The 16,842-nt window shown below is 37.2% G+C and overlaps 1 protein-coding gene and 1 long non-coding RNA gene across 2 annotated transcripts in view; one reads left to right on the top strand and one right to left on the bottom strand.

Moving 5' to 3' along the window:
- Positions 1 to 13,256, top strand: part of LOC133978491 (NACHT, LRR and PYD domains-containing protein 12-like) — a 35,985-nt gene extending 22,729 nt beyond the window's left edge. The window contains exons 8-14 of the mRNA XM_062416780.1: positions 1,253 to 1,426; positions 4,472 to 4,645; positions 7,210 to 7,383; positions 10,806 to 10,979; positions 11,447 to 11,620; positions 11,929 to 11,975; positions 12,688 to 13,256. Coding sequence (XP_062272764.1) covers positions 1,253 to 1,426; positions 4,472 to 4,645; positions 7,210 to 7,383; positions 10,806 to 10,979; positions 11,447 to 11,620; positions 11,929 to 11,975; positions 12,688 to 13,256 — 1,486 coding nt within the window. The remainder of the gene's footprint in view (positions 1 to 1,252; positions 1,427 to 4,471; positions 4,646 to 7,209; positions 7,384 to 10,805; positions 10,980 to 11,446; positions 11,621 to 11,928; positions 11,976 to 12,687) is intronic.
- Positions 13,257 to 14,126: 870 nt separating this feature from the next.
- Positions 14,127 to 14,969, bottom strand: LOC133979949 (uncharacterized). Its single transcript, XR_009925136.1, has 2 exons — positions 14,433 to 14,969; positions 14,127 to 14,366 (listed from the first exon to the last, which is right to left on the bottom strand). It is a non-coding gene; the product is annotated as an uncharacterized LOC133979949 (long non-coding RNA).
- Positions 14,970 to 16,842: the final 1,873 nt, after the last annotated feature.

The following is a 16,842-nucleotide window of genomic DNA, read 5'->3' as shown; positions in this document are numbered from 1 at the left end:
GGAGTGAAGCTGGTGTCTGCTGGACTGGAGAGTCCACACTGTGGACTGGAAACTCTCAGGTTATTTTTATTACTATATATTTCAAGTATTATTTTGGCTTCTACCCAGTTTATAGTTTTCATGAAGAGTTTTTAATTCTAAAAAGATTTAGTGTACTGTCTGAGCTGAAGTGTTGTAATATCAAGTAAACAGTTAGTAAAACTCATTTCATGCCATCATGTGAGTCATAATAGGGTTAGGATTAGGTTTCTGTCATTGAATCTTCAATGAAGAGTCAAGGTACATAAAGTCTTGAAAATCTAGTATGATGGAATATATAACAGAATATATTACTGTCATGTTCTCTACATGCAGGTGAACAAACAAATCAGATCTGTTGCTCAGAAAATGTTGTTCATGATTGACTTTACATTTTACAGTATGTTTTGGAAAATACTACTAATAATAATAACAACATATTACATAGAAACATAAAGGCCATACATACATACATACATACATACATACATACATACATACATACATACATACATACATACATAATGGTTTTTGGTGCTCCTTGGTACCTTGCCTCTGTCCCACTGACATCAACAAACCAGCATCTAACACAACCAAAACAGTCCAATCTGAGTAGAAACAACCTGCAGATATTAGCTCTCCAGCTAATGAGACAGCTAGCTGCCACCATCAACCACAACACATTTCACAACAAAACACCCCCACAATGACAAGTCTTCACCTCCTGAGAACTAACAGCTGAAACATTATTTCCTCAACAAAGGAGCAGAAAACAAGCTTAAGAGTAAAAGCAGAACACAGTTAACTCTGTTTGTGTTTTCTGTTGCTAGTCAAAAGAAAGTAATAAACATTAAAAACACAGCCTTTTGCTCCTCGACCACAGCGTGCTGAGCCTACTGGTGTTTATGGTTGGTAAACAAAGTTGGCAGTTCACAGGCTGGTTTTGGATGGTTGATTAACTCATCATTTTGAAGGTTGTGTATTGGATTGCAGAAAAACTTTACAAAACACACCTTTAGAGATCATTATTATAAGAAGTGTGAGTAAGAAAAAAACATCACCTGTAATGGGCTCATGCTGATACAGTGCAAACACACATTCAAGTGTGAACAACACGATGCTGACTGCAGTTCACTTATTGGCCACCAGTGTGACTAATGAGAAGGGACTTCTAATCGCTGGAAGAAAACTAATGTTTGTTATTGTTTTCTTTTGTTCTGTGATTCTTCTCCAGGTTGAGTGACTGTAACCTCTCAGAGAGAAGCTGTGCAGCTCTGTCCTCAGTTCTAAGCTCCCAGTCCTCTAGTCTGAGAGATCTGGACCTGAGTAACAACAACCTGCAGGATTCAGGAGTGAAGCAGCTTTCTGCTGGACTGCAGAGTCCACATTGTGGACTGGAATCTCTCAGGTTATTTTTATTACTGTGTATTTCAAGTATTATTTTGGCTTCTACCCAGTTTCTAGTTTTCATGAAGAGTTTTTGATTCTAAAAAGTTTGTGTGTAATGTCTGAGCTGAAGTGTTGTAATATCAAGTAAACAGTTAGTAAAACTCATTTCATGCCATCATGTGAGTCAGGATAAATGTTTCTGTCATTGAATCTTCAATGAAGAGTCAAGGTACATAAAGTCTTGAAAATCTAGTATGATGGAAAGAATAACAGAAAATAAACAGCTCAGAGTTACTGTCATGTTCTCTACATGCAGGTAAACAAACAAATCAGATCTGTTGCTCCGGAAATGTTGTTCATGATTGAATTTACATTTTACAGTATGTTTTGGAAAATACTACTAATAATAATAACAACATATTACATAGAAACATAAAGGCCATACATACATACAGGCCAGCTGACAGTCTTGCCTGGGCCCGGGACGGGATAATCTTAGATGGGCCCCCACGCACCCGGATCTCTCCTTTTCCCTTGCTCTTCCTCTCCTCTTCTCTCCTATGCTCTTCCTCTCCTCTCCTCAGTGTTGGGGAAGCTACTTTGCAAGCATAGCTTGTAAAACTACATGTAGTTCAGCCTGACAGTAGTTTGAAAAAACTACATTTCTACCCCTGGAGAAATGTAGTTTGTAAAAAAAAAAAAAAGCTTTAGCAACTACTTATACTTATTATAATCAACATGTGGTGTATATGAAACTAAATATAATAGCCTACAAAACATTCACATGCCAGCAGAAATAGCCTCTCAACTCAGTTTTATTTTTTTAAAGAAAAAAAGCTGGTCAACATACTGTAGGTTCACCATAGACATGTTGGGTAATATAAAGACATGTTGGGTAATATAAAGACATGTTGGGTAATATAAAGACATGTTGGGTAATATAAAGACATGTTGGGTAATATAAAGACATGTTGGGTAATATAAAGACATGTTGGGTAATATAAAGAGAAAATGAAAATCCTACCCCAATACCCACATGTAAATCAGAAATGTAAATCAGTCAACAAAAAATGTAATAAAAACCCAAAGAGGCAGATATATTCTAGATCGGTGTGTCTTCAACAACAATGTTGGCTTGTCATGACATGATTCATGCCTTTTTTCAAAGAGAGTTCTGGATCACAATAATGGTAAAATAGAATGTATATTATATAGGTCTTTTTTTAATAAAAAATATTTCATGTGCAGGTGGTCGAGTGGTTAGAGCACATGTCATATACGCTGCTAAATAAAGGCGTCTATGCCAACAAAATCTTAAAAAAATAATATTTCATGTTATTGACCAAAATTGTAGTTTGTAAATTGAGTTTAACTACAAAAAATGACCCAAAAAGTAAATGAAATACTTGACGCAGCGCAACATATGAATGTAGTTTAACTACCAGCAAGTTACAGCATATTGTAGTTAAGCTATGTAGTTCAACTACATGTAGTTTAAGTCTCCCCAACACTGCCTCTCCTCTGCTCTTCCTACTCCTACTCTATCAGACTCTGTCATTTTAGTTGGCCATAATGCAGGATCGCTGAAATTAAATGTCTGATCAGTCTCTGATCCATCCTGCTCAGACTCTCTGCGGGGGGCAGCGGGCCCCTCCCGCTCCACTGTGACTCTCTCTCTCTCTCTTCTCTCTCACTGGTAGCCTGACTCTGTCCCTCCGTTGCGGGGCAGCTCTCCCGCATCACTCTCTCTGTCACCTGACTGCAGCTGGATCTCTCTCCTCTCTGACGGAGCTACCAAACTCAACTGTTAGCAAAGATAACGTGTTGTGTCAGGCTTTTATACAAGCTAATGGACGTTAACATTAGAGCTGACCTGTTAGGTAACGTTACAAGGCTGCCGGTAAACGTTGGCTGAGCTGTTTCTTACCTTGCTCTACGTTGACTTTACTAGTTCAAGCTTCACCGTCACCACCTTTTTTAAAATATTTGTTTAGAAAATCTCTAAGGCCTCTATTTTCTTCTTCTCTTTTCTTTACTTTTCTGAGCACCGGACTTGGGCTGACCGGACATTTTTAGCTACTGAACTTCAAATGACAACATCAAGTTTTGATCAGTGGCTAAACCATTTTTTGTGTTGGGGGTGGGGGGGTTCTTGACCACTATTTCAAGAGCAATTTGGAATAAAAGAAATTAAAAGCTTTTATTTAACTGAAATATTACAATTTTTTTCCACAAATAGGCCTATTTTGAAAAATTATTCCATAATTTAATGTGGGCCCAGTTCTGGGCCCCCCCTACCCTGGGCCCGGGACAACAGACACGTTTATCCACCCCTATCGGCGGGCGTGGATACATACATGCATACATAATGGTTTTTGGTGCTCCTTGGTGCCTTGCCTCTGTCCCACTGACATCAACAAACCAGCATCTAACACAACCAAAACAGTCCAATCTGAGTAGAAACAACCTGCAGATATTAGCTCTCCAGCTAATGAGACAGCTAGCTGCCACCATCAACCACAACACATTTCACAACAAAACACCCCAACAATGACAAGTCTTCACCTCCTGAGAACTAACAGCTGAAACATTATTTCCTCAACAAAGGAGCAGAAAACAAGCTTCAGAGTGAAAGCAGAACACAGTTAACTCTGTTTGTGTTTTCTGTTGCTAGTCAAAAGGAAGTAATAAGCACACATTAAAAACACAGCCTTTTGCTCCTCGACCACAGTGTGCTGAGCCTACTGGTGTTTATGGTTGGTAAACAAAGTTGGCAGTTCACAGGTTGGTTTTGGATGGTTGATTAACTCATAATTTTGCAGGTTGTGTATTGGATTGCAGAAAAACTTTATAAAACACACCTTTAGAGATCATTATTATAAGAAGTGTGAGTAAGAAAAAGACATCACCTGTAATGGGCTCATGCTGATACAGTGTGAACAACATGATGCTGACTGCTGTTCACTTATTGGCCACCAGTGTGACTAATGAAAGGGACCTTTAATCGCTGGAAGAAAACTAATGTTTGTTATTGTTTTCTTTTGTTTTGCTGATTCTTCTCCAGGCTGAGTGACTGTAACCTCTCAGAGAGAAGCTGTTCAGCTCTGTCCTCAGTTCTAAGCTCCCAGTCCTCTAGTCTGAGAGATCTGGACCTGAGTAACAACAACCTGCAGGATTCAGGAGTGAAGCTGGTGTCCGTTGGACTGGAGAGTCCACACTGCAGACTGAAAACTATCAGGTTATTTTTATTACTATATATTTCAAGTATTATTTTGGCTTCTACCCAGTTTATAGTTTTCATGAAGAGTTTTTAATTCTAAAAAGATTTAGTGTACTGTCTGAGCTGAAGTGTTGTAATATCAAGTAAACAGTTAGTAAAACTCATTTCATGCCATCATGTGAGTCATAATAGGGTTAGGATTAGGTTTCTGTCATTGAATCTTCAATGAAGAGTCAATGTACATAAAGTCTTGAAAATCTAGTATGATGGAAAGAATAACAGAAAATAAACAGCACAGAGTTACTGTCATGTTCTCTACATGCAGGTAAACAAACAAATTAGATCTGTTGCTCAGGAAATGTTGTTCATGATTGAATTTACATTTTACAGTATGTTTTGGAAAATACTACTAATAATAATAACAACATATTACATAGAAACATAAAGGCCATACATACATACATACATACATACATACATACATACATACATACATACATACATACATACATACATACATACATACATACATACATACATACATACATACACATACATACATACAGCAAAGTGAAGCAGTTAAAAAACAGCTGTTGGAAATAAAATAATAATGACCATATTAGTAATATTTATGTATCAAGCACTTTTATAAACTCATGTTACAAAGTGCTTCACACAGAGCAAAAAAAGAAAAAGATGAAATTAAACATTTAAATTGCCATAAGGATAAAAGTCAGGTCAGCTTAACAAAGTTCTGCAGGTTATTGCAGGCTGCAGCTGGACAGAGCAACAAACTGGATTTTCCAAGGTCAGTAAAAACAGTCGGCACCTGCAAAGTAATCCAACCAGTTGAGTACATATGATAAGAGTCAGCATTAAAAGACAACAACAAAGTGATACAAGGAGGTGAAACGCCAAAAACTTTATAAATAAATAAAACCCAGCTTTTATCTCACCTTACAGAGAGAGGATCACCCAACCGTATCATACAGCTTTCAATGATGTGTAGTGTAATTACCAACAGTAATAGATCTTAATGCAGAATAATAAACTACAGAGCCCTCCTGGGGTAAAATAGGAGAAATAAACCTTGATGAGCAAATCTGTTTGCATGGATTTATAAACCGTGATAATGTATTCAGTATGTGTATGAACAGGTTAATAAACTGTGTGTGGGGGTTAAAGGTTAAATATGCTGGATCTTCATTTGGAAAATTGGGTTTTGAAACCTGCAAGACACTAAAAAACTGATGTTAACTTCAGGTTTTTTAACTTTGATTATTATTATAAATTATCAGCAGATTTAACGATAGTAAAATCAGTTAAATTTGATTATCTTTGTGTTTGTAGAGTTTCACTCTTTTATGTGTAATTTAACTTTCATTGTGCTTTCACCTAAAAACCAACATTTACACAGTTCAGAAATCTGTTTGCACAGGTTTACACATCAAGTAGTTTTTCTTCAATGTGACCCTAAACAAGGGATTCTGAGGTGAAGCTGAAGCATACATGTATAAAATATCACCATCATCTAATTCTGATTAGTTGTCTCAATAAAAGTCCTTCTACATTATAGAATATTTAGAATGACATACATTTAATCTGTTTTGCATATTATGTCTATGATCAGAAATCTTAATACTTTTATATTTTCTTCTCTCAGTGGAGAACATTAAATGAGTGCAGTAGAGAGAAGTTAAGAAGAAGAGATTCTATATGTAAGAATTATAAAGGAATGAAGCATTTTACATTCATTAATCATATTTATTGCCAATGAGTGAACAGGTTGTCATGGAATCTAAAAAAGTGAGACCTTCCCCGACTTTCTCAGTTGGGTATATCAGCCTGAGGACTGATTTCTATGTGTTAGACTCAGGCACAAAATCCAACAGATGTTTTTTGGTTCTCCTTGGTGCCTTGCCTCTGTCCCACTGACATCAACAAACCAGCATCTAACACAACAAAAACAGTCCAATCTGAGTAGAAACCTGCAGATATTAACTCTCCAGCTAATGAGACAGCTAGCTGCCACCATCAACCACAACACATTTCACAACAAAACACCCCAACAATGACAAGTCTTCACCTCCTGAGAACTAACAGCTGAAATATTATTTCCTCAACAAAGGAGCAGAAAACAATCTTCAGAGTGAAAGCAGAACACAGTTAACCCTGTTTGTGTTTTCTGTTGTTAGTCAAAAGGAAGTAATAAACATTAAAAACACAGCCTTTTGCTCCTCGACCACAGCGTGCTGAGCCTACTGGTGTTTATGGTTGGTAAACAAAGTTGGCAGTTCACAGGTTGGTTTTGGATGGTTTATTAACTCATAATTTTGCAGGTTGTGTATTGGATTGCAGAAAAACTTTACAAAACACACCTTTAGAGATCATTATTATAAGAAGTGTGAGTAAGAAAAAGACATCACCTGTAATGGGCTCATGCTGATACAGTGTGAACAACATGATGCTGACTGCAGTTCACTTATTGGCCACCAGTGTGACTAATGAGAAAGAATCTTTAATTGTTGGAAGAAAACTAATGTTTGTAATTGTTTTCTTTTGTTCTGCTGATTCTTCTTCAGGTTGAGTGACTGTAACCTCTCAGAGAGAAGCTGTGCAGCTCTGTCCTCAGTTCTCAGCTCCTGGTCCTGTAATCTGAGCGATCTGGACCTGAGTAACAACAACCTGCAGGATTCAGGAGTGAAGCTGGTGTCCGTTGGACTGGAGAGTCCACACTGCAGACTGGAGACCCTCAGGTTATTTTCATTACTATGTATTTCAAGCATTATTTTGGCTTCTACCCAGTTTCTAGTTTTCATGAAGAGTTTTTAATTCTAAAAAGTTTGTGTGTACTGTCTGAGCTGAAGTGTTGTAATATCAAGTAAACAGTTAGTAAAACTCATTTCATGCCATCATGTGAGTCATAATAGGGTTAGGATTAGGTTTCTGTCATTGAATCTTCAATGAAGAGTCAAGGTACATAAAGTCTTGAAAATCTAGTATGATGGAAAGAATAACAGAAAATGAACAGCTCAGAGTTACTGTCATGTTCTCTACATGCAGGTAAACAAACAAATCAGATCTGTTGCTCAGGAAATGTTGTTCATGATTGACTTTACATTTTACAGTATGTTTTGGAAAATACGACTAATAATAATAACAACATATTACATAGAAACATAAAGGCCATACATACATACATACATACATACATACATACATACATACATACATACATACATACATACATACATACATACATACATACATACATACATACATACATACATACATACAGCAAGCTTAACAAAGTTCTGCAGGTTATTGCAGGCTGCAGCTGGACAGTACAACAAACTGGATTTCCCAAGTACAGTAAAAACAGTCTCAACTTGCAAAGTAATCCAACCAGTTGAGTGTGTATGATAAGAGTCAGCATTAAAAGACAACAATAAAGTGATACAAGGACGTGAAACACCAATAAAGGTTTTATAGATAAATAAAACCCAGTGTTTACTTGATTTTCATTGTGCTTCTCTCTCCTCTCCTTCCTCTCTCTCCTCCTCTCTTTTCTCTCCTCTCTACTCCAACCGGTCGAGGCAGATATTCTCCCACTGTGAGCCTGGTTCTGGTTCTGAGGTTTCTTCCTGTTAAAAGGGAGTTTTTTCTTGCCACTGTTGCCAAGTGCTGCTCATGTGGGAATGTTGATTCTCTTCAAATTGAACTTAAAGTCTGTGTAAAGTAAGAATAAATATGTGTTCTGAGTTTGACATACCACAGTAAAGTGTGTTGTTAACCACCCTGCCAAATTTAAATGATTAGAAAAAATCGCCAAATATATGAAATTAGGCTTCAAAGTTGTGTAAAAATCAGCGTCTTTCTCTGCTCCCAAACGCTGTGGGCACGCTGGCCGAGTTCGCTGAAACCCTGCCCCCTTTTTACATCTCATGTCTATGATCAGAAATCTTAATACTTTTATATTTTCTTCTCTCAGTGGAGAACATTAAATGAGTGCAGTAGAGAGAAGTTAAGAAGAGAAGAGGATGAAAGGAGAACAGAGTGACCAGGAGTAGATCAGATAAAGAACTATAATAATAATGTTTATCCTGCTCTGTTATTCCATTAAGATATCTGATATAATTTGAATAAAACGTTCTTCTCTTGGTCTGATATTCAATTCAGAATACTAAAGATTAGGGGTTGGGGAAATTACCGATTCTTAGATGCATCACGATTCGAACGTGGACTAATCTGAATCGATTCAAACACGTCCAAATTTTGATTATTTAAATCTGTTAAATAAAGTAATACAGACGGTTCTAAAATGTGGAACATCTCCGGGACATTATGGGGAGCGCACCAGGAGCGGACACGCCGCACAGAGAAAACAAACAAGGCTGACCGCAGCTACCCACTCCACCGTGAGATCCGACCAGCTCCTTCTAATGTAAAGGCAGACGTGTGGAAACACTTTGGCTTCTAAAATGTTGATGGAGGAAGCGAACTGGACAAGAGCCATGTAAGCTGTGTCATGCTAAAATCAAATACTGTAGCGACCCTGCAGTAATGTTCTTTTATAATGTTAAATTTTCTGAGTTAATTAAATGTTTGGGATTAAATGAGTAGGTAGGGGCCGGAGTGTGACGGGGACGAGGGCTGTGTGAGTGCGCGTGCTTGTGTGTGTATGAGCAAGCTGGAGGAGAGAGCAGCAGTACACAGTTGGAGTTGCAGCTAAATCCTTGTTTGTTGGTTGTTTTGGTGTGGTTATGGCCAACAGTAACCTGTACTGTAAAGTAATAACTGAATGCGTCGTCCTTTTCCACACGTCCTGGCTGGAGAATACCTGTAACCTTTGGTTCTGTACAACGAAGTTGTAACTTTCCAGTTTGCATGCATTTCCATTAGTTTAATAAAATATAATGCAAACTTTTTATCTAATTACAAATGCACAGTTTTTAAAAATTTCAAGTGATGAATTCTTATTCAGTGAGACAAAAAGAAATGTGAAAAAGTGCATCAATATACATAAATTAAAGATGCATCAATAATCGTTTTATAATCGAATCGTGAGGTGCCCAACGATTCCCACCCCTATTAAAGATCACATTTACTTATCAGTGTAGGTTTGAATTTGCAGAAGCCAGATTATTATGGGATGGATTCAAATGCAGCAGATTTGTCAGCTAAACTTTCATTCTCTGAACTCTACTCCAGCAGAGCATGACAAAAACAGGTTTCAAGATGAGTAATGCTGTTTACACCAAAGTCCTGCTCTACCTTTGTTGTGTGACTTAAAAATAGTAACATCCGAATAGTTTGGCCTTTTTTTTGGTGGCAGGAGTAAAAATGTGTCATCCTCAACATGTATTGTGTTATAATTTCAGAATGATGAAACAGATAGAGAACAATGACATACAAAATAGGATTAGATATACAGGATGTTTTTTTTGTACTGATAATTTTCATGTTTTTCCAAATAATGTATAGATGTTTCAAATAACTTGAAAAGTATTGCATATAGCTGCAGAAACTAAACTAAACAGTCCATTTATGAGTAGAAACAACCTGCAGATATTAGCTCTCCAGCTAATGAGACAGCTAGCTGCCACCATCAACCACAACACATTTCACAACAAAACACCCCAACAATGACAAGTCTTCACCTCCTGAGAACTAACAGCTGAAACATTATTTCCTCAACAAAGGAGCAGAAAACAATCTTCAGAGTGAAAGCAGAACACAGTTAACCTTGTTTGTTTTTTCTGTTGCTAGTCAAAAGGAAGTAATAAGCACACATTAAAAACACAGCCTTTTGCTCCTCGACCACAGCATGCTGAGCCTACTGGTGTTTATGGTTGGTAAACAAAGTTGATGGTTCACAAGTTGGTTTTGGATGGTTGATTAACTCATAATTTTGCAGGTTGTGTATTGGATTGCAGAAAAACTTTACAAAACACACCTTTAGAGATCATTATTATAAGAAGTGTGAGTAAGAAAAAGACATCACCTGTAATGGGCTCATGATGATACAGTGCAAACACACATTCAAGTGTGAACAACACGATGCTGACTGCAGTTCACGTGTTGGCCAGCAGTGTGACTAATGAGGAGGGACTTCTAATCGCTGGAAGAAAACTAATGTTTGTAATTGTTTTCTTTTGTTTTGCTGATTCTTCTCCAGGTTGAGTGACTGTAACCTCTCAGAGAGAAGCTGTTCAGCTCTGTCCTCAGTTCTCAGCTCCCAGTCCTCTAGTCTGAGAGATCTGGACCTGAGTAACAACAACCTGCAGGATTCAGGAGTGAAGCAGCTTTCTACTGGACTGGAGAGTCCACACTGTGGACTGGAAACTCTCAGGTTATTTTTATTACTATGTATTTCAAGTATTATTTTGGCTTCTACCCAGTTTCTAGTTTTCATAAAGAGTTTTTGATTCTAAAAAGATTATGTGTAATGTCTGAATGTGTTGTAATATCAAGTAAACAGTTAGTAAAACTTCTTTGATTCCATCATGCGAGTCAAAATATCAAATAATCAGGATGTTTCTATCATTTAATCTTCAACACTTAGTGTGCATAAAGTATAAAGTAAGTCTAGTATAATGGAAAAAATAACAGAAAATATGCAGCACAGAGTTACTGTCATGTTCGCTACATGCAGATGCTCAGGAAATGTTGCACATAGTTGTGTGAGCTTAATTTTTTTTAAAGAATACTACAAATAAAATATTAGACACAAATATAAACCCCTGAAGGACAAAATACTATTTATTGAGTTGAAAATCTTTTTAAGCTCATTAGATGAACTGTTGTGTGTGTCTTCAGTCTGTCAGGATGTCTGATCACAGAGGAAGGCTGTGCTTCTCTGGCCTCAGCTCTGAGCTCCAACCCCTCCCATCTGAGAGAGCTGGACCTGAGCTACAATCATCCAGGAGACTCAGGAGAGAAGCTTCTGTCTGCTGGACTGAAGGATCCACACTGGAGACTGGACACTCTCAGGTATGGACAGACAGGTGGACACTCTCAGGTATGGACAAACAGGTGGACACTCTCAGGTATGGACAGACAGATGGACACTCTCAGGTATGGACAGACAGGTGGACACTCTCAGGTATGGACAGACAGGTGGACACTCTCAGGTATGGACAGACAGGTGGACACTCTCAGGTATGAACAGACAGGTGGACACTCTCAGGTATGAACAGGTGGACAGACACTCTGACTAACTGAGGGACTGTGGTTCATGTTTAATGGTGGATATGAGTGAAGGTGTATGAAGCTGATTGTGTCTTTGTCTCTTCTTCCAGGATGGACCATGGTGGACTGTTTACACTGAAACCTGGTCTGAGGAAGTGTGAGTGTGTTTAAAGTTTGATTCATGAGAACTTTGAGAAAAACTGGATGAAATATGTAAAAGAAGTGAAAAAAGTTCAAAATGATGGAAAATCTGTTTAGGCAGAAAGGGGCGTGGCCTAAACTGACATTTATCTTGAACCAATGAATCCATGAAACAAATTTCCTTCTGTTCGTCACAGTTCAGAAGTTAAAAGATATAAACATTTTATAAATGTCCACATGGTGGCGCTACCTGCTCCAAAATGTCCCTCATGTCTTTCCTGCAGATAAAGTTCATTCATTCATACTGACTTCAGCTGTTTGGAGCTTTGGACAAAAATGTGTTTGTAACAGACGAAACATTGAGATGAAAATAACAGACTTGATGTGCAAAGACCTTCACTTTACACCAAACTTGATGAAAAAACATGAATATTACTGAATAACACTGTCATGTTGACTGTTAATGTTCTAACTGAACTGTTGAATTTACATTCAGACAAACATCAGCTGCAGCTAGAAAGGAAGTTTAAGTTTGAATTTTGGTATTTGTTAAAAAAAAAAAAAAAAAAAAGAAGTCCACTTACTTAGTCACAACTCATGGTCTTCCTCAGTGATGGAGTGTCTCAGTTGTCATGGAAATGATTTAAGTTTGAATGGTTTCAGTAAAGTTGTTAATAAATCAACAGATGATAAACTGCAGCTGTATTGTGTCTCCTTCTCTCCATCAGATGCCTGTGAACTGGAACTGGATCCAAACACAATGAACAGAAACCTCAAACTGTCTGACAACAACAGGAAGGTGACACGTGTGGAGAAGGATCAGTCATATCCTGATCATCCAGACAGATTTGACTTCTGGCCTCAGCTGCTGTGTAGAAATGATCTGACTGGTCGCTGTTACTGGGAGGTCGAGTGGGGAGGATGGGCTTCTATATCAGTGAGTTACAGAGGAATCAGAAGGAAAGGAGACAGTACTGATTGTGTGTTTGGAAGAAATAATCAGGCCTGGAGTCTGGACTGCTCTGATGATGGTTACTCTTTCTGGCAAAATAACAGAAAAACATCCACCTCCTCCTCCTCCTCCTCCTCCTCCTCCTCCTCCTCCTCCTCCTCCTCCTCCTCTGTCTCTAACAGAGTAGCAGTGTATGTGGACTGTTCTGCTGGCACTCTGTCCTTCTACAGAGTCTCCTCTGACACACTGATCCACCTCCACACCTTCAACACCACATTCACTGAACCTCTGTATGCTGGGTTTGCAGTCTGGTCTGGTTCCTCAGTGTCTCTGTGTCCTCTGTAGGAGGGAGAGTCTCTCTGTGTCCTCTGTAGGAGGGAGAGTCTCTCTGTGTCCTCTGTAGGAGGGAGAGTCTCTCTGTGTCCTCTGTAGGAGGGAGAGTCTCTCTGTGTCTCTGTAGGAGGGAGAGTCTCTCTGTGTCTTCTGTAGGAGGGAGAGTCTCTCTGTGTCCTCTGTAGGAGGGAGAGTCTCTCCTGTGGACTGAAACTCTGCTGACTGAAGATCAGCTGCTGAAATCAAACATCACACACTCTGCACTGTGAAGCAGATCTGTCTCAGACTCAAACACCCAAATATGATTTTTCCTTTTTCATGATTCATTGATGTTATGAACGTGAGTTTAGTTTGTGTTTAAATGTTATTTTTGTGTTAAAATATGTTCTCTTAATGTGTGTTAAGACTGGAGGCAATTGGTGGATTGACTTCCAGCCCTGGTAGATGATTGGCTGATGATCCATTTCACCACGCATAATAAGTCCTAGAACCTCTCTGTGGTGATGGCTCAATGTGTAAAATGCACAAAGAGCTGAAGTATTGTTTTTAGTTTGAGGACGACTTGCCATGTGTAAGGATGACACACAGCTGAGTATAAACTCACAAGTGTTGTCTTTTAATTAATGGATGTAAAACTCAACATTTCTAAAGTATTAAAGAAGCATGAAAGCTTACAAGCTGTCAAATGTCAAATTTGACCCAAACAGTATGTAAGGGGTTAATCATTTCTGTTTTTATATTCCTTATAGATGTGTAGCTTCTATATATAATGTATTTTTATATTCGTATTACTCCTTAACAGGCTAAGTAATCAATGGTTATATTTCTAACATTTATTTTTGAGTTTAAGTTCTGGTTGATATTTTCTATGTATATTTTTGATGTTGTTTTGATTAGTACTGAGTAATAGTTTTGATTTGTACACAATATTTTCAACACATTCACAGACAGTAGTCTTGATGTCTATTTTTTATTCTTGTTTTTAAGTACACACAACTGCAAAACACAGACAAATGTTAATTAGAGATGTTTTCCATGCTTACATTACATTTGTAACTGATTTCAAATACTTTATGTTAATCATAAGTATATCTGTATAATCATCATCATGACATCCAACTCCTCCTCTGCTGACTGAAGATCAGCTTTTTGAGTGTTTTTATGGTTCTCACATGTATTTTATCACACTATCATCAATAAAAACTATTCATGACATTATTGTTGAAAGCATCCTCACTTTACTGACACAATGGATAATATAACAAGCTTTTAAAATAAAACACATTGTTAAAGATGAAACCAAAAAGCAGTGTGTAGTCGGCTCACATTTCAGATGTCTGAGTTGTTAACAGCTCCACCAAATAGTGATTTTTCCCTCTAAACTTCTCACATGCTTTCATTTCAATAAATGTTCAAATGATCCAATATTTCAGCAACAATCAAAGATTAGAAAAAAAGTCCAAAAATTGAGAACAGATTTCTGTATCAACACTCCTGTTAGGTACTAACGTTGTAATATAACCATGTTACATCTAATCCTGCCCCACACCAGGAGACAAATTAAAAACATGGTTGTGCTCTGCTATTTGAACAGTAAAGGTGCTGAAATTAAGTCTAATAAACTTACAAGAAATTAAAATTCCACAACTTTAGCCTTTGTGACCAGAACAGGTTTGTTCTTCACAAACACAAATGTTTGACAGTCCAACAGAAATGGTGTGTTGATGCTATTTTCCCCTCAGATACAGTCCTTAACAGTGTAATAAATCTATTATTTTCTTCGAAGAATTCATAGAAATAAATAAAACATCAGTCTGAGTTTCTATTGCAGCAGTTAACAGCCCCCCAATGAAAGATCTTGAATAAACTGGCCCATGGTTAAACCTGATTGCTGACCCCTGATGTAAGGTATTAAAGACATCAATAAAAAAATACAACATTCACAACACAAACTAACATCTGTTAAGGTTAGCAGTGAATTCAGATTCTGCTAAACAAGCTGTAAACACAAAATCTGACACATTATCATAAATTATATTTTATTATTATATATTATTGTAGCTCCAAATAAGTCCTCTATTCTTCTTCTGATCAAAGCTGAGATAAAACACAGAGTAGCTCTCCAAAGGTCAAACATCAGACTCAAAGACACATGTAATGCAAGAAATTGATTAAAAAAAAGTCTGAAGCTAAAAATAAACTCAGAGATGTCAGATGTTTGTGTTTTGGATAAAAAAGCATCAAAGTCAAGTTGAACCAAACTGCTGAGTGATGTTATTGGTCAGAGATACTAACAGCAGCTGATGATGCTGAGCTGATCTTTAGCTCATTAGATGTTCAGTTTTCTCCATCTAGTGGACAGATAGTAGAACTACATCATGTGATGTGTGATATCTGACACTGACTGGGTTTCTGCTACAGGTTAGACTGGTTTTGACTTCAGTTACAGTCCGATATGGTAAACTGTAAAAACAAGGGTTGTCAGAATGATGTGTTAATCATTGTCTTATACTTTCCTCTTCTTAATGCCGGCCTTGTTACTTCTCTCTGTGTTGTGTGTCTTTGCTTTATCTGTCAAAAAACTTTGTAAAAAAAAATGTTTTGAACTTATTACAGAAAATGAAAACAAAGCTTGTACAAACAAAGTAGAATCTCAGTTCTTTAATTTTCAGAAGACATCGACACAGTTTGAGTCATGTGTGCTTCTACATCATATAGATACAATAAGGTCATTTATTTATTATTATTTTGTAATTTAAACTAAAAGCACAAACATAAACAAGAATAATAATATGAGTGGAAGAAGAAATATACACCTTCATACATGTCAAATATTAAAATATATACATAATTCTGCTGCTCAGATATTACAGCTATAAAACATAACTGAGCCTTTAACGCATCAAACATAAAGAGTCTTCATGTGCTGCTGCTGCTGCTGAACATTTAACACAAACTGAAGGTGAAACACTTTGTCTGTAAACACGTACTGAAGTCTGCATTCATCATAAAGAACAAATCAAGATATAAAATACATTATAACAGTGACTAAATGTTCACTGTGCTGGATTATCTCCCTGCAGAAAGTTTCACGGCTTTGCAACTTTTTTAAATTTATATAGTGAAATAAGTGGATCTGTCTGGATTGAAAGAAATCAATCCAAAAGCTGATGGATGATTGGAAACTGATCAGCAGTGATTGGCAATATAAATATGACGTAGTTTATGGGATAAAGGTTAAAAAAAATGTGGGTATGCTCCTTTAAATACATCAATCAGTCATTCTTTAAAGGAGCACATTATATATTAAATGACTTTACACATTAAAATATGTTAACTCAACTTGAGTAATCCTCCTCCACCTGTGAAAACAGGTGTGTAACGTTAAAAGTAACCCTGATGATGTCATAGTGATGTCATCAGAGTCACTTCAGCTTGAGCTTGGAGATGACACGTTTTATTTTAAAAGAATAATAATGTGTTTTACAAACTGGACGTGCAGAGTTCTGATGAAACACTATGTTCAAGTGCATTATGGGAAATGTAGGATTCAGTGTTTCTGTTGTTTAAAGAGACTACTGTTAAAGGTCTGTATTTT

Source organism: Scomber scombrus, chromosome 1, assembly GCF_963691925.1.
Source record: "Scomber scombrus chromosome 1, fScoSco1.1, whole genome shotgun sequence".
NCBI classification, from domain to species: Eukaryota; Metazoa; Chordata; class Actinopteri; order Scombriformes; family Scombridae; genus Scomber; species Scomber scombrus.
The sequence above is the reverse complement of the archived record's forward strand: the minus strand, read 5'-3'. Positions and strand labels throughout refer to the sequence as shown.